This window comes from Anolis sagrei, chromosome 6 (assembly GCF_037176765.1).
Source record: "Anolis sagrei isolate rAnoSag1 chromosome 6, rAnoSag1.mat, whole genome shotgun sequence".
In the NCBI taxonomy this organism is placed as follows: domain Eukaryota; kingdom Metazoa; phylum Chordata; class Lepidosauria; order Squamata; family Dactyloidae; genus Anolis; species Anolis sagrei.
In genome coordinates, this window is record NC_090026.1 from 60,460,815 (window position 1) to 60,486,198 (window position 25,384).

A 25,384-nucleotide genomic window follows, 5' to 3' on the forward strand; every position below is an offset into this window, starting at 1 on the left:
TTCAACAAAATGAAAATGTGGTTCTCTTCAATTGTGGTGCCCAGAATTGGACACAATATTCCAGGTGTGGCCTAACCGAGGCAGAATAGAGGGGTAGCATTACTTCCCTAGATCTAGATACTATGCTCCTATTGATGCAGGCCAAAATCCCATTGGCTTTTTTTGCCGCCACATCACATTGTTGGCTCATGTTTAACTTGTTGTCCACGAGGACTCCAAGATCTTTTTCACACGTACTGCACTCGAGCGAGGCATTGTCCCCCATTCTGTATATTTCCATTTCATTTTTTCTGCCTAAGTGGAGTATCTTGTATTTGTCACTGTTGAACTTCATTTTCTTAGTTTTGGCCCATCTTGTCGGGTAACTCACCAGTCTTCATAGTGAATCAGTGGAGCAATGGGGCCATAATGTTGTGCCCTGTTTCACCTGCAGCAACACTTTCCCATCACATGAGAGGAAGTGTTAATAATAATAATAATATTAATAATAATGACAATAATAATAATAATTTAATTTAATTTACAGCTTTTATATTCCGCCCTTCTCACCCCGCAGGGGACTCAGGGCAGATTACAGTGTACACATATATGGCAAACATTCAGTACCAATTTTGACATACAACATATACAGACATAGACAGAAGCTATTTAACTTTTTCTGGCCACCAGGGGAGCTGTCGCTTTCATCATCCATCTGCGACACTGATGAAGTACTTCCGCATTCCTTGAATGCTTTTTGCTGGAGTGCTTGCTGGAGTCTTGCCATGCCTCATAAATTAGTTAGTTTAGCGACGCTGATGAAGCACTTCCGCATTCCCCGCATGCTTCCCTGCTGGAATGCTTTGCTGGAGTCTTCTTTATGGCCTCATAAATCAGTTAATTTAGCCTCCCTACAATTTAAGGTGGTACCTAATTTTTCTACTTGACAGATGCAATTGTCTTTTGAGTTGCAAAGGTCGACAACAGGCTACACAATTGGTTGGAAACCCACTCCAACCCGGGCTGGCTTCGAACTCATGACCTTTTGGTCAAAGTGATCTTAATGCAGCTGACACTCAGCCAGCTGCGCCACAATCCCGGTGCTTAGCTCTCCTCCACCTGCACCTCTGTTGCAAAGTCCCACTTCTGTGCCACAATCCTGGGATATTTATACCCTGCCACCATCTCCCCAAGGGGACTTGGGGCGGATTACATGAGACCATGCCCACCAATACAGTAAACACAATATGGCACAAAAACACAACAGAAAATCAGAAAATAAAAGAACATAAAATACAAAACCAATGTAAATAAGCAACAAGACAATATAAAATCAAAACATTAAAACACTAAAAATGATCACAGTGGGCATGGCCAAATTCAAAGATTAAAATTTTAAAACACTGGGAGATAGGGCAATGTAAAATATCAGGAAGGCTTCTCCTTGCACTGCTCCTGTTATTCCTTACGGAACACAGGAAGCCTCCTTTGTTCTGGGCGCAGCATCAAAGGATACTTGTGCCACAGTTCTGCTATGAAGGCCTTCTGAAAGTGAGCCTGTGTCGTGTGATGGGCGACGTGGGGCTCCGTAGAACAATTGTGCTGCAAGGGTCCTACAATGCTTGCAGCCCCGTGTGATGAAGTCATCATTCTTTGTCCCTTTGAAGTCTGAAGGCTTGTCATGTATTCTGTGTAGATTCTTCCTAAAGAATGTCATTTTGAGTTGCTATTCTTAATCTTTCTAGGGCTCCATTCAGCAGCTGACGATCAAGCCTGATGTAAGGGCTACTGAGGATCAATGTGAGGATGATGACCCCTATGTGAGTACTATTATTTATTTATTTACTTTACTTCAAGGTAAAGGTAAAGGTTGTCCCCTGACATTAAGTCCAGTCATGTCTGACTCTGGGGTGTGGTGCTCATCTCCATTTCTAAGCCGAAGTGTCAGCAGCGTTGTCCATAGACACCTCCAAGGTCATGTGGCCGGCATGACTGCATGGAGCGCCGTTTACTTTACTTTATTTGTATACCGCAGTTTCTCAGCCCGTAGGCGACTCAACACGGTTCACAACAAGAGCAAAAATTCAGTGCTAACAACATACACTATTTAAAAACAATTAACACCGTAGTATACTACATAATTAACATCAATATACAACACATTAACATCTCGTAACTAGAATCGTGATCCAACTCGTCATCCGTAATTCCGTTTTCCTATATTCATTATATTCATTGCACTGCTTATCCGAACGCCTGTTCAAATAGCCAGGTTTTCAGTTTTCTTCGAAACACCATTAACGAGGGGGCTGATCTAATGTCCATGGGAAGGGCGTTCCACAGCCGAGGGGCCACCACTGAGAAGGCCCTGTCCCTCGTCCCCGCCAAACGTGCCTGTAATGCAGGCGGGATCGAGAGCAGGGCCTCCCCAGAGGATCTTAAAGTCCTGGTGGGTTCATAGGCGGAGATACGTTCGGATAGGTAACTTGGGCCAGAACCGTTTAGGGCTTTATAGGCCAACGCCAGCACTTTGAATTGTGCCCGGTAGCAAATTGGTAGCCAGTGGAGCCTGTGCAGCAGAGGAGTTGTATGCTCCCTGCGCTCTGCTCCTATTAGTGTCATGGCTGCCGAACGTTGAACCAATTGAAGCTTCCGAGCCGTCTTCAAAGGCAACCCCACGTAGAGAGCGTTGCAGTAGTCTAAACGGGATGTAACCAGAGCGTGGACTACCGTGGCCAAGTCAGACTTCCCAAGGTACTATCATGTTTGCATAATGGCAATTACGGCAAGGAGTTGGAAGTAGATTTTAATATGCTGGAAGCAGGAAGTGCAACTAGTTGCCTTCCACTCTGTTTCCATTCTGTGCAACTCCCACGGCAACTAGTTCAACTGGAGACCAGACTTCTTTAAAATGAGAAACAGGTGAGGAAAATGGCAGTTTTCGTTGCCAAAGCAGCCTGTTTGGAGGTGTGTTGTCACCTCTAGTCTAGTAGTACTGTTGCAGTGATATTCACAGCTGTCCCATCTCTGGATACATTTCAGTTTGGAGTCAAAAAAGCATCAGTTGACTCAGGCCCGTAGCAAGGATTTCGATTCGGGGGGGGGGGGGGGGGCTGAATTTTTTTTCAGGGGAGGGTTCAAGGGGGGCTGAGTTTCGGGGGGGGGGGCTGAGTCTGAGTGAAAGAGGGTCTAGCCTAGCAAACCTTTTGTATCATTACCCCAGTACCCCCATGCATATGGGATATATTGAGTATGGTGATCAGATCATGATATGAATAAACATAACAGTTTAAATAATGCACCAGTAAGGCCTTTTCGCGAACCACCATGAGAATTTCGTGGGGGGGGGGGGCTGAAGCCCCTCAAGCTCTTTGATTTTAGGCGAACTATAAACTACAACTCCCAAATATCAAGGTATATTTTCCTGTAAGTTCACCAGAATTCAAATTTGGGCATAGTATTGGGTATTTGTGCCAAATTTGGTCCAGTGAATGAAAATGCATCTCATATCAGATATTTACAGTATGATTCATAACAGTAGCAAAATTACAGTTATGAAGTAGCAATGAAAATAATTTTATGGTTGGGGGTCACCACAACATGAGGAACTGTATTAAGGGGTCATGGCATTAGGAAGGTTGAGAACCACTGGGCTTGAGTGTGTCATAAAGCAGATAATCGTTCATATCTTTCTAATGGAATTGGGGCTTCTTCCTTTTCCAGGATGCCCCTTTTAATTATAGAAGTAAAGAAATCTGCTCTGTTAGGACTAAAGTGCATAAGCAAAGCTGTTATGATTTCTCACACAGGGATTTTATGCACATGGCAACTAATCATACAGTCTTGAACTAATGAGAGTAAAATGGATGGTGATGCTGGGGATGTGTAATGAGTCAACTCAGGCATGTAGCCGGGGGAGGGGGGGGGGCTTGAGGGGCTTCAGCCATGTGCATAAAATCCCTGTGTGAGAAATCATAACAGCTTTGCTTATGCACTTTAGTCCTAACAGAGCAGATTTCTTTACTTCTATAATTAAAAGGAGCATCCTGGAAAAGGACGAAGCCCCAATTCCATTAGAAAGATATGAACGATTATCTGCTTTATGACACACTCAAGCTCAGTGGTTCTCAACCTTCCTAATGCCATGACCCCTTAATACAGTTCCTCATGTTGTGGTGACCCCCAACCATAAAATTATTTTCATTGCTACTTCATAACTTTAATTTTGCTACTGTTAGGAATCTTACTGTAAATATCTGATATGAGATGCATTTTCATTCACTGGACCAAATTTGGCACAAATACCCAATACGCCCAAATTTGAATACTGGTGAACTTTCAGGAAAATATACCTTGACATTTGGGAGTTGTAGTTTATAGTTCGCCTAAAATCAAAGAGCATTCTGAACCCCACAAACATTAGAATTGGGCCAAACTTCCTACACAGAACCCCCATGACCAATAGAAAATACTGTTTTCTGATGGTCTTTGGTGACCCCTCTGACACCTCGCGACCCCCACAGGGGTCCCGACCTCCAGGTTGAGAAACACTGCTCTAGCCCTTAGTCACCAAAGGAATGCCTACATGGAGTTGCCCTGTTTTTCTTCCCTATGGAAACATTCCATGTAAGACAAGAACAAAGTGGGATGAGAACTGTATGCTTTTTTTAAAAAAATCAAATTGGCTACCATAGGCTTAAATTTATTTTGAATTTGAATTTTTGAATTTTATTATTACAGTCACAGGCCATGAGTGTAAAACTTTAAAACATTTGAAATAGTTTAAAAAAAAACACATTAACATTCAGATCAGAAATTCACAACATTAAAAGCAGAAAGTCCATAATATGGAGTCGATCTACATGGCTTCATATATGCTGTTTATAAAATCTGTGCTTATGAAAAATAAGTTAAAACTTTATCTGTGAAAATCATCTACAAACTGCTTCTTTATTTTTATAGCTCCATAATCAGTGTGTGGAAGATGTATGTGCTTATCCCGCCTCATAGGAAATCTGCTACAAAACAGGAGCTTTATTGTTGAGTTCCAGGGCCAGAGAAGCAGATGGCGGAAACAGAATAACGGCCTGCCTCAGGGGAGCGTGCTTGCTCCATCCATGTTCAACATCTACACAAATGACCAGCCACTGCCAGAAGGGACAGAGAGCTTCATCTATGCTGATGATCGTGCCACTACTGCTCAAGCAGGGAGCTTTGAGATGGTAGAACAGAAGCTCTCTGAAGCTCTAGGTGCCCTTACCGCCTATTACAGGGAAAACCAGCTGATCCCTAATCAATCTAAAACACAGACATGTGCTTTTCACCTTAAGAACAGACAAGCATCCCGAGCTCTGAGGATCACCTGGGAAGGAATCCCACTGGAGCATTGCAGCACACCCAAATACCTGGGAGTCACTCTGGACCGTTCTCTGACCTACAAGAATCACTGCCTGAATATCAAGCAAAAAGTGAGTGCTAGAAACAATATCATAAAAAAGCTGACTGGCACAACCTGGGGATCTCAACCAGACACAGTGAAGACATTTGCCCTTGCATTATGCTACTCTGCTGCTGAGTGTGCATGCCCAGTGTGGAACACGTTTCACCACACTAAAACAGTGGATGTGGCTCTTAATGAGACATGCCGCATTATCACAGGGTGTCTGTGCCCTACACCACTGGAGAAATTACACTGTCTAGCCGGTATTGCACCACCTGACATCAGTCAGGAAGTAGAAACCAGTAGTGAAAGGACCAAGGCAGTGACATCTCGAGCTCCTCCCTTGTTTGGCTATCAGCCAGCACGTCAACAACTTAAATCAATAAATAGTTTTCTAAGATCTACAGAGACACTCACTGGAACACCCCTGCAAGCAAGAGTCCAAAAGTGGCACGCTCAAACCCAGAACCTCAATCAATGCCTGATACCAAATGAGAGACTCCCCCCTGGGCACACAGAAAACTGGGTGACTTGGAAGGCGCTGAACAGACTGCGCTTTGGCACCATGAGATGCAGAGCCGATCTTAAGAAATGGGGCTACAAAGTGTAATCCACGACATGCGAGTGTGAAGAGCAAACCACTGACCACCTGCTGCAATGCAACCTGAGCCTTCTACATGCACAATGGAGGACCTCCTTGCGACAACATCAGAGACATTCCAAGCGGCCAGATACTGGCCAAAGGACATTTAATCAACTACCAAGCTTGCAAACTTTGTGTTTTGTCTGTCTGTTTGTTTTGTTAAAAATGTAATACAACTGTCTGGTTGCTCCTGACAAGATAAATAAATAAATCTAAGTTTGTTCAGTTTTGGTGGGTATAATATGTCTATGAATTATCCATTAAATTTCTCATGACTCAAGTTCTGTTTTGTGGCTTGATTCTGATAGACTTCAGGAGAGAGCAGTGGCCATGACAGCGTGCAGGAACAGGAGGGTATCCCCGAGACACAGGAAGTCATTTGGCCCTCACAAGCCCCAGTAAGTATAGAGATATTATCCAGCTTTATCTTTGGGACTTTTTTTCTAATGAACAAAATGATTTGCCTCTGTTTGTATCTACTAATTTTAATGCACATAGGCAATGAATTTGCTGTTTATATGTAACTATTGAATCTCATAAACAGAACAAACATAAGCAAACTGATATGCACGTGGCTACATTTATTTATTTATTTATTATTTATTTGCTTTATTTCTATACCGCGTTTCTCAACCTAATTAGGCGACTCAATGCAGTTTACACAATGTAAATTAACACAACAATAACTATTAAAACACATCATACACAGTAGCAAATACACAACAATCATACATAATGCCTCGATCACAAAACAAGATCCAGTCTCATAGTCCTTGTGCCATTCCTATGTTCAATTTAACCGTCAACCTATGTTCGATTGCGCTGATTAGCCAAACGCTTGCTCAAAGAGCCAGGTTTTAAGCTTCTTCCGAAACGCCAGCAGCGAAGGGGCCTGTCTGATGTCAATGGGTAGGGCATTCCATAGCCGAGGGGCCACCACCGAGAAGGCCCTGTCTCTCGTTCCCGCCAACCGTGCCTGTGATGCAGGCGGGACCGAGAGCAGGGCCTCCCCGGAAGATCTTAATGTCCGCGTCGGTTCATAGGTGGAGATGCGTTCGGAGAGGTAAGTGGGGCCGGAACCGTTTAGGGCTTTGTAGGCTAGCGCCAGCACCTTGAATTATGCCCGGTAGCAGATTGGCAGCCAGTGGAGCTGGCTCAACAGAGGAGTGGTATGCTCCCTGAGTGCCGCTCCTGTTAGCAACCTGGTTGCCGAGCGCTGGACCATCTGAAGCTTCCGGACAGTCTTCAAGGGCAGCCCCACGTAAAGCGCGTTGCAGTAATCTATACGGGATGTGACCAGAGCGTGGACTACCGTGGCCAAGTCAGACTTCCCGGGGTACGGCGCAGCTGGCGCACGAGCCGGAGCTGTGCAAATGCTCCCCTGGCCACCGCCGAGACCTGGAGCTCCAGGCTCAGCGATGAATCCAGGATCACACCCAAGCTGCGAACCTGCGTCTTCAGGGGGAGTGTAACCCCATCCAACATTTGTGTGTGGTTACACCATGACTTAATTTTTAATTTGAATTTCGGTTTATTTCATAAACCTGTTTGAAATATGAAGAAGTACCAGACTGAGGGAAGAGATGAATTGTGATAAATACAAATGTTCTTCAGCCCAGGAATGTAAATACTATGCAAGCCAAGAGTAGGTGGTTATGGCCAAAGTAGTCCTAAGTATTTCCTAACATTCTCTGGTTGGGAAGAAATTGATTTCAGCTAAACCTTAGATAATTTTAGATTACTCAGATGGTCTTCTCAAGTTTTGTAGTTGACTCAGCTGGCCCTTACAGCCATTTAATCTGAATCAGGACATGGGTTTAAGAGATCTGGTTCGATTCGGAGTGTCCTATATTAATACTAAATGTAAAGGCCCTTCACAGGCCGTAAAACCCATGATGTGTAACTATTGTTTGGGAAACTATAGTTTAGACCTCCTCATTGAGAGATCCACAATGAGTGATAGACTCGCCTTTTTTGCTCCTTAGCTGATCAATGCTGCTTGAAGGCATGCTCTTTTATATACTCGGCAAAGAGATTTAGATATCTCTACTCAGGGCTCCCAAATGACCCATTTAAGGTGGAATCAGGTGTCAAACAGGGATGTGTTATCGCTCCAACTGTATTCTCCATCTCCATCGCTATGATACTTCATCTTGTTGTTGGGAAGCTTCCCAGCAGAGTGGAAACCATCTATCGGACAGATGGCAAGCTGTTTAACCTCGTTCAGTCTTCCCTATGGTCCAGCTCTCACATCTGTAGATTATTATGGGGAATAACATTGTTTTAACTATGCGGATCTTCGCTGCCAGTGTGATGTCTCTAATCTTCACTATTTTATCAAGACTGGTCATTGCATCCCTCCCAAGAAGTAAGTGCCTTATGGTTTCCTGGCTGCAGTCTGCGTCTGCACCAATCTTTGCGCCTAGAAATACAAAGTCTGTCACTGCCTCCACATTTTCTCCCTCTATTTGCCAGTTATCAATCAGTCCGGTTGGCAGAATCTTGGTTTTTTTTTTAATGTTTAACTGCAACCCAGCTTTTGCACTTTCTTCTTTCACCTTGATTAGAAGGCTCCTCAGCTCCTCCTCGCTTTCGGCCATCAAAGTGCATATCTAAGGTTGTTAATGTTTCTTCTAGCAATGTTAACCCCAGCCTTACATTCCTCAAGCCCCGCACATTTCATTATGTGTTCTGCATACAAGTTGAATAGGTTGGGTGAGAGTATATAACTCTGCAGTACACCTTTCCCAATCTTGAACCAGTCTGTTCTTCCATGGTCAGTTCTTACTATGGCTTCTTTTCCTAAGAATTAAAAAGATTTCCTCTATAAATAGCATATTTAAAATAGCTGTATAAGGAGGAGAAAGGTTTAAAATTATGAGCCATTGTTTAGGCTAAGAAATAGATAAATTGGAAGATTGAGAGAAAGATAGAGTTAACTTGGAGGCTTCATCACATGGGCAAAATTGCCTGTCCTATGACAATTTAAACTCACTTCAGACATTGAGCCCACTGAATCCCTTCACTCGACATAGATCTACTTCTGGTGGGGATATGTGCCTGAAATGAGGCCAAACTGTCATAAAAGCCAGCAGCCAGAACACGGGAGGTTTTCTGTGTTGCATAGAGAAGAACAGGGGAAGCTGGGCGATGACTCTTTCCCTGTGGGATGAGAAAGTGGCAATGTGGGCAATGCAGGGCTCAGGGCTATGGATACCCCATGCCGGTTTTGTCACAATTAGTGGTGATACCCCCCACTATCTCCGACATACTGACCTAAATGTGATGAGGTCCTGTCAGTTGATTCTTGAACAGTTCAAAGAATAGAGAAGTTTGGGGACAAGTGCTCCCACATAAAACCTGTATCCATTTTATAATTATTCTTTCGGCAACTGTTTTCTACTATTTGGTCTTCCTCCAAACAAAGAGCAGCATGTGACATCCAACCACAGTAGGGCTCTTAGTTTGAGATAATATCTTCCATATTTTATTCAATGTAGATTTTCAAGACTGCAAAAGTGGATGGGGTTTTATACAGCGTTTATACTTGGTCACACAACAACAATATTTTCAATGAGATAATGTCCCGATAAAGTTTGGTTTATAATTCCTTTCTTAGCAACTGCCTGGGAACTCATCAGAAGAAACTACTGCTGGGCCAGTAAGCGCACCACCAACTCTGTCACTTCCTTCTGAAGAGATGGATTTCTCAGGACACCATCTCTTGGAAGAAACAGTGAGACCAACTAAAACCAAAGAACAAGGTATTGTGTGTTTTCATTTCCCTTCTCCTCCTCCTGCATGTTTTTAAGAATGGAGACTTTCTTGTGGTTGATAAGTAGTCTCTCAGACAATTGTGATAGTAACAAAACAAATAATGGTACAGTAAGGCCCCATCTGGGGGCCGCGATGGTGCAGTAAGTTATTTATTTATTTATTATTTATTTATTTATTTATTTATTTATTTATTTAGTATATTTATATACTGTCCCTCTCAGCCTTCCAGCAACTCGAAGCGGTTTACAAGGCAAAAATTCAATGCCATCAAAAACATAGATACAATATACAGTATAAAAGGTCAACAACAATAAAATCATCACATTATAATAAAACATACTTCAATCGATACTCATTAAAACAATGTCCAGTCCCGTCACGTAGTTGTTCCGTTATATCTGTTACTCAGTATTAAAGCATTAAGCTGCAGAACTTGCTGATGGGAAGGTTGGTAGTTTGAATCCATGGGATGGAGTAAACTCCTGTTGTCAGCCCCAGCTTCTGCCAACCTAGCAGTTTGAAAATATGCAAATATGAGTAGATCAATAGGTACTGATTTGACAGGAAGATAACGGCACTCCATGCAGTCATGCCACCCACACGACCTAGGAGGCGTCTATGGACAATACCGGCCCTTTGGCTTAAAAATTGAGATCAGCACCATCCCCCAGAGTTGGACTTAATGTCAAGGGGAAACCTTTACCTTTACCAAAGGCTCCATTCACATTGCCATATACCGTATATACTCGAGTATAAGCCGACCCGAATATAAACCGAGGCACTTAATTTTACCACAAAAAACTGGGAAAATGAATTCACTCAAGTATAAGCCAATGGTGAGAAATGCAGAAGGTTCAGGTAAATTTCAAAATAAAAATAGACAGCAATCCAATTACATTAATTGAGGCATCAATACGTTAAATGTTTTTTGAATATGTACATAAAACTGTAATTTTTAATATAAGACTGTCCAAATCTGATTAAACCATTATTCTAACCTTCCCCAGTGTAAATGTGCTTACATATCCTTCCAATAATAATAAAGTAAAAAAAATGTAACAAAAATAATAATAAAAGAGTAAAATAATGGAAATGCAATAATAACAGTAATAATAGAGTAAAATAATAAATGTAATAATAACAATAATAAATAGAGTAAAATAATCAATGTAATAGTAATAGAGTAAATGATAAATGTAATAATGATAATAATAATGATAATAATAATAATAATAATAATAATAGAGTAACATAATAAATGTAATAAAATAATATAATAACAGAGTAAAATAACAACCTTGACTGAAGTATAAGCCGAGGGGGACATTTTCAGCCTAAAAAAAAGGCCGAAAAACTAGGCTTATACTTGAGTATATACAGTAATCTAGTGTAGACTCATATAATTCAGTTCAAAGCAGATAATCTGGATTCAGAAACTAGATTATATGACAGTGTAGATCCAGCCTCAGAAGTGCTTCTTGATACAATGAGTATCTATTGGTATTCATCATACTGGGAGATGATTAGTGGGGATTTGGCCACATTTTAACTACTCCTACATTAGCTCTATAGAGACAAACTTAATAGTCGAACTTCCTGAATACTTTCTATGATATGTCACACTCTGCATGGGTTTAATAAGACTATGCCATTTTTAAGCAGGAGATTGAGATGTGCATCAGAAATCCTGGTTAAAATGTCACCTGTCATCATTGTATAATCATAGTGCCAAAAAAAACAACAACAAAAAAACATTCTCAACATCAGTTCCATCAAGTAAAACATGAGGATAATTACTAAGTTATCTCGCGGATGAGTTTCCAGGATTAATGAAATAATGTATATGGCATGCTTTGAGCATTGTATAGAAATGTATTAGTAATCATTTTACACTTACTAGTCTGGTGTAATGATAATACTTGATATTTATTTTAGTGATGATTAATAACAGTCCTATTAAATAGGTAATAATTACTGTGGTAGGATCAAGACTTAAGAAAGACCTCCTGTTTCATGTTTAGCCCTGGGCTGTACCAGTATTGAAAAATGTAACTGTGATGCAGTGTTTAAGCCTTTCTTTTGTATCATAAATTCTTTAAGGAAACAGTAACAAAAGGTGAAAACATATATAGGTTTGAACATCAGTCCCATGATATCTCATTACTATATTCACTGTGTAAATTATTAAATGTTACTATTATTTTCTCCTTTTGTAAAACTAACATTTGACATTTTGGAATAATAATAATTAGTATTATTATTATTCTGGCACAAGCCAGTAAAGGTGATCCTAGTGGTGATCGGCACACTGGGTGCAGTGCCTAAAGACCTTGGCCTGCACTTAAACACAATCGGCCTGACAAAATTACCATCTGCCAGCTGCAGAAGGCCACCTTAATGGGATCTGCATGCATTATTCGCCAACACATCACACAGTCCTAGACACTTGGGAAGTGTCCGACATGTGATCCAATACAACAGCCAGCAGAGTGATCTTGTCTGCTATGGACTTATCTTGTTGTGTTTCAAATAATAATAATAATTATAATTATAATTATTATATTCCACCCTTCTCCCCGAGGGAACTCAGAGAGGATTACAGCATCAATACACAGACAAAGGCAAAGGCTTCTCCTTTTCATTTCCAGCTCTGGAGGTGGTGCTCATCTCTGGCCCTGGGAAAGGTGTTCATCTCCATTTCCATGCCAAGGAGCCTATGTTGTCCATAGACACCTCCTGGTCTTTTTGCCTTCCTGCTGAGGCATTACCTACTCAAATTTGCATGTTTTCAAACTGCTAAGTTGGCAGGAGCTAGGGCTAACAGTGGGAGCTCAGCTCGTTCCATGGATTCAAACTACCAACCTTGAGGTCAGCAGTTCAGCAGCACAAGGGTTTAAACCATTGCGCCACGCGGCCCCAAATAACTTGATTAAACACTACACTTCCTATGTAGCAGTTGATTCCAGTTTGCCATTCTTAAGATTTCTCCCGTAGTATTTTCACTTTCTGATTTTCCCTCTCCTTTTAATCCTTTATCAAAGGGATTTGTAAGTTTTGGTGCATCTTCTGTGGAACGACCCCTATGTCTTCTTGCCTTTTCAATCTTATACCCAAGCTCCTTGTCATTCCTTATAACAAAAGTAACATCTTTTTATTAACAGTCACTCACTGTGTTATTTTCTTACTGATAGAACGTAATTTTATTATATGATTTTGCATATTTTTATGTATATTTCAATTTTTTTTGTCTCTTTTAGGTGTAACCACTATAGCAACAAACAGACCAAAAAGTGAAACTACCACTATAGCTCAGGAAATATTAAAAACAGAAGCAGAGCCTCATGACAGTGTTCTGCAAGGTGCAAAAAGAGAAAAAGTAAGTATATATTTGGGTGTGTTAGTAAGGCTCATGTTACTAAGTGGAGCTTATTATATATTCTCATGTATAACATCCTCATGCATAAGTCGAGGGTGGTTTTGGAGCCAAAATTATGTTTTTTGCTATGATTTATTTATTTATGTATTTAAAATATTTATATTCCGCCCTTCTCACCCCACAGGGAACTCAGGGCAGAGCACAATTATTATTATTATTATTATTATTATTATTATTATTATTATCCTTTATTTATACCCCGCTAACATCTCCTGAAGGACTCGGTGCGGCTTACAAGAGGCCAAGGCCCAACATATCAATAAAACAACAGCATAGCAATACAACAATAAATAACTCATAAAGCAAAACAATAAACATTAAAACAATAGCAATAAACATTAGACAATAATGTCCTTGTTCTGACACTGAGCCATGTATCAATTGACTCAGGTGTTTTAAGTTAATTTGTTGTATTTTTTTTTACTTATAGACAGGTTTAGGCTGGATCTACACTGCTATACAATCCAGTTTCTGAATGCAGATTATCTGCTGTGAATAGGATTATATAATAATAATAATAATAATAATAATAATAATAATAATAATAATATTCTTTATTTATATTCCACCCTCTCTCCCTAAGGGGACTCAGGGCAGATTACAACAAAAGGTGGAAAAGATTCAATGTCAGATCCGATACATAAATAGAAACATAAAGCAATCAATTGTTCTATAATAACATAATAGACATTAAACGTAAATTATATAAACAAGATTTAACATTCATTTAAAACCATTATTAAAATGTAATACAGCCAATGGAGCCAGCGAGATCAACAGAGTCAACTAAGCCAAAACCAACTGAGTCAGAATATGGTGACAAATTTGGAACAGGACTATTGAGTGAATCATAGAATCCTAGAGTTGGAAGAGACTTCATGGGCCATCCAGTCCAACCCCCTGCCAAGAAGCAGGAATATTGTATTCAAAGCACCCCTGACAGATGGCCATCCAGCCTCTGTTTAAAAGCTTCCAAAGAAGGAGCCTCCACCACACTCCGGGGCAGAGAGTTCCACTGCTGAACGGCTCTCACAGTCAGGAAGTTCTTCCTCATGTTCAGATGGAATCTCCTCTCTTGCAGTTTGAAGCCATTGTTCCGCGTCCTAGTTTCCAGGGAAGCAGAAAACAAGCTTGCTCCCTCCTCCCTGTGACTTCCGCTCACATATTGATACATGGCTATCATATTTCCTCTCAGCTTTCTCTTCTTCAGGCTAAACATGCCCAACTCTTTAAGCCGCTCTTCATAGGGCTTGTTCTCCAGACCCTTGATCATCTTAATCGCACTCCTCTGGACACATTCCAGCTTGTCAATATCTCTTCAGTTGTGGTGCCCAGAATTGGACACAATATTCCAGGCGTGTTCAGCCTTCTAGTCTATATTCTGGAAGAAACACAACCTGGGACAATCAGGCCACCTCTGAGCACCAAAGCTTGGCCAATTAAAACAATGTGAATGGGAATATGTAGATTTTTAAATTGTTTTTGAAGGAGAGGAGGAAGGGGGCCGTTTTTATTTCTTTAGGGAAGGAGTTCCAGAGGTGGGGTGAGCACGGAGAAGGCCCCCTCTCTTGTTCCCACCAGCTGTGCTTGAGATGGAGATGAGACCAAGAGTAGGGCCTCCTCTGCTGATCGCAGTGTCCAAGCTGGTACATAAGAGGAGATGAGATTTGACAAATAGCCTGGACCCAAGCCATTTAGGGCTTTAAAAGTAATAACCTGCACTTTGTATCTAGCCCAGAAGCAGATCGGCAGCCGGTGGAGTTGCTGCAACATGGAAGTCGTTCTCTCCCTGTATGGCACTCCTGTTAGTAACCTAACAGGAGTGCCACTTTGGCAGGAAAAGCGAAATGCAAAGATACAGAATGGGGGACAATGCCTGGCTCGAGAGCAGTACGTGTGAAAAAGATCTTGGAGTCCTCGTGGACAACAAGTTAAACATGAGCCAACAATGTGATGTGGCGGCAAAAAAAGCCAATGGGATTTTGGCCTGCATCAATAGGAGCCTAGTGTCTAGATCTAGGGAAGTAATGCAACCCCTCAATTCCGCTTTAGTTAGACCACACCTGGAATATTGTGTCCAATTCTGGGCACCACAATTCAAGAGAGATATTGACAAGCTGGAATGTGTCCAGAGGAGGGCGACTAAAATGATCAAGGGTCTGGAGAACAAGCCCTATGAGGAGCGGCTTAAGGAGCTGGGCATGTTTAGCCTGAAGAAGAGAAGGCTGAGAGGAGATATGATAGCCATGTATAAATATGTGAGAGGAAGCCACAGGGAGGAGGGAGCAAGCTTGTTTTCCGCTTCCCTGGAGACCAGGACACGAAACAATGGCTTCAAACTACAAGAAAGGAGATTCCATCTGAACATGAGGAAGAACTTCCTGACTGTGAGAACCGTTCAGCCGTGGAACTCTCTGCCCCGGAGTGTGGTGGAGGCTCCTTCTTTGGAAGCTTTTAAACAGAGGCTGGATGGCCATCTGTCAGGGGTGATTTGAATGCAATATTCCTGCTTTTTGGCAGGGGGTTGGACTGGATGGCCCATGAGGTCTCTTCCAACTCTTTGATTCTATGATTCTATGATATGAATCTACACTGCCATGTAATCCAGTTCAAAGCAGATAATCTGCATTCAGAAATGCAGATTATATGGCAGCGCAAGTGGAAACATAGACAGTACCTCCCAGTGGCACAGTTTTGCCCAGGATATTCCTCTGAACAAGGGGTCAGGGTTTGCTCCTCCTGCTATCATAATTTACCCAGAATTCAGAAGATACTTAGAAAAGTTAGGCTAAAGCTAACTCTATGCTTGGAAATATAGACATCCATTTCCTTTCTCCCATTCATAACTTTTTAAAAGATTGAATATTTGATTTCATTGTTTTATTTGCATTTAAAAGGAGTGTTTCCGACCCAGTTCTTTATTGCCAAGTTATAACCGTGGTTCTCAACCTGGTGTCCCTAGATGTTTTTGGCCTTCAGCTCCCAGAAATCCTAACAGCTGGTAAACTAGCTGGGATTTCTGGGAGTTGTAGGGCAAAAACATCTGGGGACTCCAGGTTGAGAATAATCTAATTCTCGTAAGAGTTTTACACTGAAGTAGTTTAAGTTTATAGCCCTGTTTTCTGTTTCCTACCTGAAGGGACAGAAAGGTGAAAATGGTCAAAAGGAGAAAGAAGGAGTACCTGTACCTCCAGGAGAAGCAAGCCTGGAAGAAACACAACCTGGGACAACTAGGCCACCTGTGAGTATCACGGCTTAGTTAATTAAAACTGTCAATGTGAATGACAGTTTCCCCATATGTTCAGATGAGTCCTAAATATCAATAGATAAGGAAAAGTTCCTTTCTGATGGCACTGAAAATGAATGCAATCTGGAATAAGTTGAGTTGAGTGAACATCATAGTTTCTTTCATGCTATTTGCTTCAGGAAAAGGGGGAAACCAGCATCAAATGTCAAATGAACTCTGTTTCCTTTCCACTTTATCCAGATAATGGTTTTGTAAAGCATGCCCAAGTGTTTTATGACAGATCAGCAATAACAATTACTAGAAACATAAAGAAAAGCACTTTAAAAATAAAAGTAAAATATGCAATGGACCACTTTGGCGGATCTGGTCAAAGTAGTCCACGCCTTAGTCACCTCTAGACTGGATTACTGCAATGCATTCTACGTGGGGCTGCCCTTGAAAACGGCCCGGAAATTTCAGATGATCCAACGGGCGGCAGCCAGGTTGTTAACTGGGGCGCCTTACAGGGAGCGGTCAACCCTCCTGTTCAAGGAGCTCCACTGGTTGCCATTCATTTTCTGGACCTAATTTAAGATGGAGGTTCTTACCTACAAAGCCCTGAACGGTTTGGGACCTGTGTGACTGCATCTCTGTATACGAACCCACACAATACCTTCAATCATCCGGAGAGGCCCTGCTCTCGATCCCACCAGCATCACAGGCGCGATTGGTGGGGACGAGAGAGAGGACCTTTTTGGTGGTGGCCCCTCGACTCTGGAACTCACTCCGTAAAGACATCAGACAGGCCCAAACTTTGGCATATTGAAATAAAATCTGATGCTTTTAAAAAATTTATTTGGTGTGCGTTGGAAGAGAGGTAGTCTTATACAGTGAGTATATCCCAAACTCTATATTTTTACTGGAACAGTTGGGGGTCGTCTTATATGGCCAGTCGTCTTATATGCCGGAAAATACGGGTTATAGATACAGAAAAGCATCTGTGATTTATTTATTTATTTATTTATTTATAAAATATGGGGGGAAAACTGCTCAAATTCTGATATTTAATTGGGTATAATTATTATCTCAGATATTAATCTTAATATAACTAAGATGATAAGCAATATTGCATATTTAGAGGGAAAGGTGGAGACTAAATTTTTCAGATGAGCATTTGCTGTGCCATGCTGTGTACACAACACAACCTTGCATCTTGAGGCAGGTTTCATATTTAAAATAAATTTTATTGATTAGCCCTTAGGCCATATCACCAAAGAGGTTTCATATTTGTGGAGGTTCATGCCTGGACTGCTAGGATCAATCTTGAATTTTTTTTTCCAAACCAGGTTGACTTCTCTTAAGACCAGGTGCTTTAAATTATTATTTAAAAATACATAATTCCATTTTTCATGTATTAAATTTTTTGGAGTTTTGGGATTTTGAAGATTTCCCGGTTTGTTTTTTCTCATTTCATCATCATCATCATCATCATCATCATCATCATCATCATGTAAGGTGTTCCTTACAGAGAGAGGTCAACCCTCCTGTTTAAGGAGCTCCATTGGCTGCCGTTCATTTTCCGGTCCCAATTCAAGGTGCAGGTGCTTACCTACAAAGCCCTAAATGGTTTGGGACCCATCTACCTGCGTGAGCGCATTTCCGTATATGAACCCACACGATCTCTCCGATCATCTGGAGAGGCCCTGCTCACGATCCCACCTGCGTCACAAGCGCGATTGGTGGGGACGAGGGACAGGGCCTTCTCCGTGGTGGCCCCCTGACTCTGGAACTCTCTCCCCAAGGATATCAGACAAGCCCCAACATTGGCAGTCTTTAGGAAGAGCTTGAAGACGTGGTTGTTCCAGTGTGCCTTCCCAGAATAGGAAACTCCTAGCATCATGTCTCAATTGCACTTTACTAGAGATTAAGATTGTCTGCACACCGCACTTATCTCCAAAAACCTATCCATCTCACCTGTCATGTTCAGCATTTTAAAATTTTAATCATTACATTTGGCCCGGCCTTAGTTTTAAATGTGTCATGGTGTTATTGTCTAATGTGTATTGCTATTGTTTTAATGTTTATTGCTTGTTTTATGAGTTATTTATTGTTGTATTTGTTATGCTGTTGTTTTATTGATGTGTTGGGCCTCGGCCTCTTGTAAGCTGCACCGAGTCCTTCGGGAGATGTTAGCGGGGTATAAATAAAGGTTTATTATCATCATCATCATCATCATCATCATCATCATATTTAATTACTTATTAATCGCCCTCCATCCGAGAATGCTCTAGGCGATTTACAGCTAAATTGTAAAAGATAAAATACATACATACAGAATTTAAAAATCATTTCTGTTTTATATAATAATAAAATTATTTTTTTTAAAGAAAGGAAAGGAATACACGGTGAGCACTGGCAGAAATTGCTTGTGTGATGGTTTTGAATGAAGGACACAATGGGGGAAAGGCTGGGGAACATATGCATGTCATGAGAAGCCTCAAAATGAAACAATCAGTTTCAGAATGGAACACTATGATTTGCTGTGCTGGGGAAAAGATTGCCTCCACTTCCCACAGCTCATGCGATGAGATCCTAAGTTGTCATCAAAACATGGATAACAGTGTTTAATACCACATTCTTGGAATTATTAAGAAACCTTTTGGTTGCCATAACTGTTTGTCAGATTTGACAATACAATCTCAACTATTTGGAGAATAATAATGGAAAAGATATTTATTTTTTTCAGGTTTTGCCAGGAACTCTTGGATCACCTGGGTTAAAAGGAGAGCCTGGTCCTAAAGGAGAAAAGGTAGGTGCAGATTTGATGTTTAAAAAAACGACACCATAAATTGCCATTTAAAAGGCGATTGTGTTAAAAGGAAACATTTGGAGATTAAGGCTCCTTCTACACTACCCTATATCCCAGGAACTGATCCTAGATTATCTGCTTTGAATTGGATTATATGAGTCTCCACTTCCAGATAATCTGGATTCAGATCCTGAAATACACTGTTCAACGGAGAAAAAGTTGCGGGCCTGAAAATAGTTGTTCTTTTATGATTTTGGGGTGCTGAAAATGAAAATGACATTAAAAAATGTATATTGGCTCTAGTTTTTACGATATAAGCAATCACGTGATCACGTATGGTTGAAAAAATACATGTTGCGACTTACACTATGGAAGATTCTAGAATACTCTAGAAAGTTTGATGACCCAGTATTAGTGCCGTGTGCAAAAGCCAGAAAGCCCTATATAAGGCCAGACTTTTGAACGGTGAGGGTCAGTCAGTTGAAGACTGAGACAGTATTGTTAAACATTGTTTTACATTGTTCTTTTTACTGTAGTGATGCCTCGCACGTGTGTCAATAAAGCACTATGGAAAAAAGATCTCAAGGCCAATGGACTCCGTCAATGCTGTCAGACTACTGCTGGAGCATTGCAAGAGACAATCCTTTCCTTGAATACAAAAGAAAAGTCAAGAGAAGCAAACAGGACATAAACTAAAGTCACGATTAAGGCGACATTTAAACTTTCAGACTTTTCAACTCCGTTAGGCCTACTAATAGAGTTTCTTGCTGCGCAAACATAAACAATAGACTAATTAAATAAATATTTCTCATGTATAAACTATTGGCAATATAATTTGACTAAAATTTAGTAAATATTCACGGTTTATATACATGCAGTAAGGTTAGGCGCATTATCATAATTATTAAAGAATTACCTATTGTGGAGAAAATTGAAATAGCTGTTGCATAAAAACCAGAGCCAATTAACACATTTAATTATTATGTTTGAATTCAGCACATTAAATTTATTAAGAAACGGCACATTTTGTTTCCGAAACTGAGAAAAACTGGAAAAATTGTAGAACAGTGATATAGGGCAGTGTGGAAGGGCCCATTCAGACCCCTTCTACACTGTCATATAAAATCCAGATTATCTACTTTGAACTAGATTATGTCGCAGTATAGACTCATGTAATCCAATTTATAGCAGATAATCTGGGATCAGATCCTGGGATATAAGGCAGTGTAGAAGGGACCTCAGACTGATTGAAAAGTCTCAGATTCCGTTACTGTTCTTTCCAATTATCTTGTTGTTCTTGTCTTCCTTCAAGTAATTTCTGATTTATTATGACCCTAAGGTGTATGTATCTTAGTAAGATGTATTCAGATGGGGCTGTCTTTGCTTTCCTATCAGGCTGAGAGAGTGTGACTTACCTAAGGTCTCCCAGTGGGTTTCCATGACCGAGTGGGGATTCGAACCCTGGTCTCCAAAAAACTGACCTTGGTGAAGTGGTGTAAACTACTCTAATCATACTGCACCATCTATCTATCTATCTATCTATCTATCTATCTATCTATCTATCTATCTGCCTGCTTCTGGGCTAGATACAAAGTGCTGCTCATTACCTTTAAAGCCCTAAATGGCTCAGGTCTAGGCTATTTGTCAAATCACATCTCTTCTTATGTACCAACTTGGACACTGCGGTCAGCAGAGGAGGCCCTACTCTCGGTCCCACCTCCATCTGAAGCAGTATAGACTCATTTACTTACTTACTTACTTACTTACTTACTTAGGCGATCCCTCTTTGGACAAGTAGGATAGTCTTCCAGGGTTAGTATTGTTGTGGGTCCGTAGGTGCCCAAATCTTGATCTGCATCTTCTTCCGCAGTGAGGGCATTGGTTTCCAGGTGGAAGGTGGTCTCTGTCGTGGTTGGCATGATGCGCCTTTCTTGGCACGTTTCTCACTTTCACCCTCCATTCATGCCTCTTCAAATTCTGCAGCACTACTGGTCACAGCTGATCTCCAGCTGCAGCGCTCAAGGGCCAGGGCTTCCCAGTTCTCAGTGTCTATGCCACAGTTTTTAAGGTTGGCTTTGAGCCCATCTTTAAATCTCTTTTCCTTTCCACCAACATTCCTTTTTCCGTTCTTGAGTTCAGAGTAGAGCAACTGCTTTGGGAGACGGTTGTCGGGCATCCGAATAACATGGCTGGTCCAGCGGAGTTGATGGCGGAGGACCATCGCATCAATGCTGGTGGTCTTTGCTTCTTCCAGCACGTTGACATTTGTCCATTTGTCTTCCCAAGAGATTTGCAGGATTTTCCAGAGGCAGTGCTGATGGAATAGTTCCAGGAGTTGCATGTGACGTCTGTAGACAGTCCATGTTTCGCAGGCATATAGCAGGGTTAGGAGGACTATAGTTTTATAAACAAGCACCTTGGTATCCCTATGGATGTCCCGGTCCTCAAACACTCTCTGCTTCATTTCAGAGCTCAGGTGGTGTTGTATTTCGGTGTCGATGTTGACTTTGGTGGAGAGGTGGCTGCCAAGGTAGCGGAAATGGTCAACATTTTCTAATGTTACACCATTAAGCTGTATCTCTGGCATTGGGGAGGGGTTGGCTGGTGAGTGCTGGAAGAGCACTTTGGTTTTCTCTGTGTTCAATGACAGGCTGAACTTCTCATATGCTTCTGCAAAGGTATTTAGAGTGGCTTGTAGATCTTCTTCTAAATGCGCACAGACGACATTGTCATCAGCATACTGGAGTTCTATAACAAATGTTGTTGTAGCCTTGGTTTTGGCTTTCAGTCTGCTGAGGTTAAACAGCTTGCCATCTGTCCGATAGATGATTTCCACTCCGGTGGGAAGCTTCCCATCAACTAGGTGAAGTATCATAGCGATGAAGTATCATAGACTCATATAATCCAGTTCAAAGCAGATAATGTGGATTATTTGCTTTGATAACCTCGATTATACAGCAGTGGAGATCCATCTAAAGATTCTATGATTCTATGAAATAGTAAACAATATTAAACTTTTGGAATTAACTCTTCTCTGCAAAAAGTATGTATGACATAGACCCCTTCTACTTCCATATGAAATCCAGATTATCTGCTTCAGTTCAAAGCAGATAATCTGGATTTCATATAGAAGTAGAAGATTCATAAAATCTGGCAGTGTAGATTCATAAAATCCAGTTCAAAGCAGATAATATGGATTATCTGATTTGATAATCTGGATTATATGGCAATGTAAAAAGGGCCACGGAGGAGTTGTGATGGAGAGGAGAATGAAGCAAGGGAAACAAGGTGCTGAGAGGGTGGGAAGGCAAGCAAGAACAAAAGGAAGATGGTACAGGGAGAGAGAAGTTGGAAGAGGTTGAAATATAGTGAAAAGTGGATGAGTGTTGCCAGAAACTTGGATGGGAAGTACTGAAAAAGAGATAAATGACAATGTGGCCAAAGTGAAAGGGATGGGCAACAGGACGGTGTACAACTGAAAGAGAGTCTTATGGTTATGTTGTTTTTTTACTTTGTATGTTTTTGTGATGTTACCTGGGAATCGCTCTGAGTCCCCTCAGGGAGATGGAGTGGTATATAAATAAAGTATTATTATTATTATTATTATTATTATTATTATTATTATCGCATTCCATCCTGGGAGAAAGGAAAAGTAGAAATCGAATCTGATAAATAAAAATAAAATAAAACAGGAATGAGAGTCTTCAGTGGGCTCTGCTTTGAGTCAACCAATAACTAGAAAGCATAGGGCTTGTACTAAGCTGCTTTGGAATTTCTTTTCTCCACTAGTGTTGTCAGAGGGTCTTGTAAGATATATCACTGCCTTGTTTATTCCATCTTAGAAGAAGAATCTTTAAAAATAAGAATAGACACTGAATACTGTGATTACTAAAGTACATGTCTGTGTTTATTCAACTGCTATGACAGTAAATGTCTTTATGAGTTCATTCTCTTGCTTCAGTGTGATTTCGCCAAGCAGTTCCTATAGCAACATATTGTATAAGTGCTTTTCCTATAATTTGCTTCCTAACACCATATTCATATTTCGGGCTTAGTTTCCTCAGAGACAAGACAGTCTGTACTCTTTCAGCTGCTCATCCCTCTCACCCATTCATGCATGCATGCACACACAAAGGATGAAAGCATTAATTCATTTGAGTTTGATTTGGTTCTGTTTGGTTTCTAAGGGTGTCAAGATCATAACTAGTCAGAATTATAGAATCATAGAATCAAAGAGTTGGAAGGGACCTCATGAGCCATCCAGTCCAACCCCCTGCCAAGTGACAGGAAAATTATATTCAAAGCACCCCCAACAGATGGCTATCCAAAGATGGCTATCTCCAAAGAAGAGCCTCCACCACACTCCAGGGCAGAGAGTTCCACTGCTGAACGGCTCTCACAGTCAGGAAGTTCTTCCTAATGTTCAGGTGGAATCTCCTTTCTTGTAGTTTGAAGCCATTGTTCCGCATCCTAGTCTCCTGGCCAGCAGAAAACAAGCTTGCTCCCTCCTCCCTATGACTTCCTCTCACATACATGGCTATCATATCTCCTCTCAACCTTCTCTTCTTCAGGCTAAATATGTCCAGCTCTTTAAGCCACTCTTCATAGGGCTTATTATCCAGACCCTTGATCATTTTAGTCGCCCTCCTCTGGACACATTCCAGCTTGCCAATTTCTCTCTTGAATTGTGGTGCCCAGAATTGGACACAGTATTCCAGGTGTGGTCTAACTAAGGCAGAATAGAGGGGTAGCATGACTTCCCTGCAGAGGTGGCCCTAGGTAATTTTCAATGGTAAGCAAACAGACTGCTAGGGCTGTTGTGAGCCGAGGGGGTGCTCCTCAAGTAGCGGTTGAGGGGCATTTACAGAGGCGCCTCTGCGCCCCTGGCAAAAAAAAGTGTACCGCAACCGCTTACTTTGCGTAATGGACAAGCCGCCCCTGCTTCCCTGGATCTAGACACTATACTCCTATTGATGCAGGCCAAAATCCCATTTTTGCCGCCACATCACATTATTGGCTCATGTTTAGCTTGTTGTCCATGAGAACCCCATGATCTTTTTCACACATACTGCTCTTGAGCCACACATCCCCCATTACTTTGTTTCTCTTCAGTGAGCTGGAGTGGAAGCACTCTCTCAGTTTTCAAAAAGTTGGAGGAGCTAAAATGGAATGGAGCCATTGTGTCCTGTGATACATACAAGGGCGTAGGATATTCCTTGAAAACAGGAAAACTGTGATTGTTGTAAGTCTCCATCGATCCAGATGATGGCTCAATCTGTTTCTTCCCTCCTTCTCCCCTTGCTCCTCTCCATTTCCTGCCCTGCCAACAGACCCAGCACCTACTTCCCCTTCCCATCATGGCACCAGCATGCCTCACCTTGATTTTGAATGCCTGTCTGCTTTTTTAGTAGTAGCATTCCACTGGTGGATCAAATCTCCTCTCTATTTCATGTCCTGCCAGTAACTCCAAAATCAATCCCCACTTCCCACCTTAGCACTACCACGCCTCATCTGAGTTCTCAAGCCCCTTGTTAGAATGTGAGAGAGGCAGAAGGTCTCACCCTAGTTCTGAAGTCAGCATACTCCCTTAATCCTAAGGAAGAGAAACCAGCCATGAATCAAGGCTTGTTGAGGAACATCAACTGGGTGATGTGAAGGGTGGGCCTCAGGGAAGTTTAAAGGGAAATACACTGAAAAGAAGAGGGAGGAGGGAGACTAGAGTCCATTGGATCTTTCTGTTATGCTACAGCAATAAAGGACTATTGTGAGTACAGGCAGTCCCCAAGTTACAAACAAGATAGGTTCTGTAGGTTTGTTCTTAAGTTGAATTTGTTTGTAAATTGGAACAGATACATTTTTAAGTGTAACTCCAGCCAAAAATATATATCTTTTAGCTATGGAAAACATAGGGAAAGTTTAACATCCCTGTGGTGTTTGCTTTGCTGTCTGTGCCCCTGTTTAGAAGCTTTCACCTCATTTTCTGTCCCTGTGATTATTGTCCTGTTTGTGGAAACAAGGATTTGTGAGAAAGCTTCAGTTGAGACACCTTTTCCATATGAAAATTCTTTCAGGAG

At 41.3% G+C, this 25,384-nt stretch overlaps 1 protein-coding gene across 1 annotated transcript in view; it reads left to right on the top strand.

Moving 5' to 3' along the window:
* The window catches only part of COL15A1 (collagen type XV alpha 1 chain), a 216,930-nt gene that overhangs the window by 96,991 nt on the left and 94,555 nt on the right, over window positions 1–25,384 (top strand). The window contains exons 4-9 of the mRNA XM_067470147.1: window positions 1,725–1,799; window positions 6,371–6,460; window positions 9,682–9,826; window positions 13,097–13,215; window positions 16,415–16,516; window positions 19,248–19,310. Of these exons, the coding sequence (XP_067326248.1) occupies window positions 1,725–1,799; window positions 6,371–6,460; window positions 9,682–9,826; window positions 13,097–13,215; window positions 16,415–16,516; window positions 19,248–19,310 (594 nt within the window). The remainder of the gene's footprint in view (window positions 1–1,724; window positions 1,800–6,370; window positions 6,461–9,681; window positions 9,827–13,096; window positions 13,216–16,414; window positions 16,517–19,247; window positions 19,311–25,384) is intronic.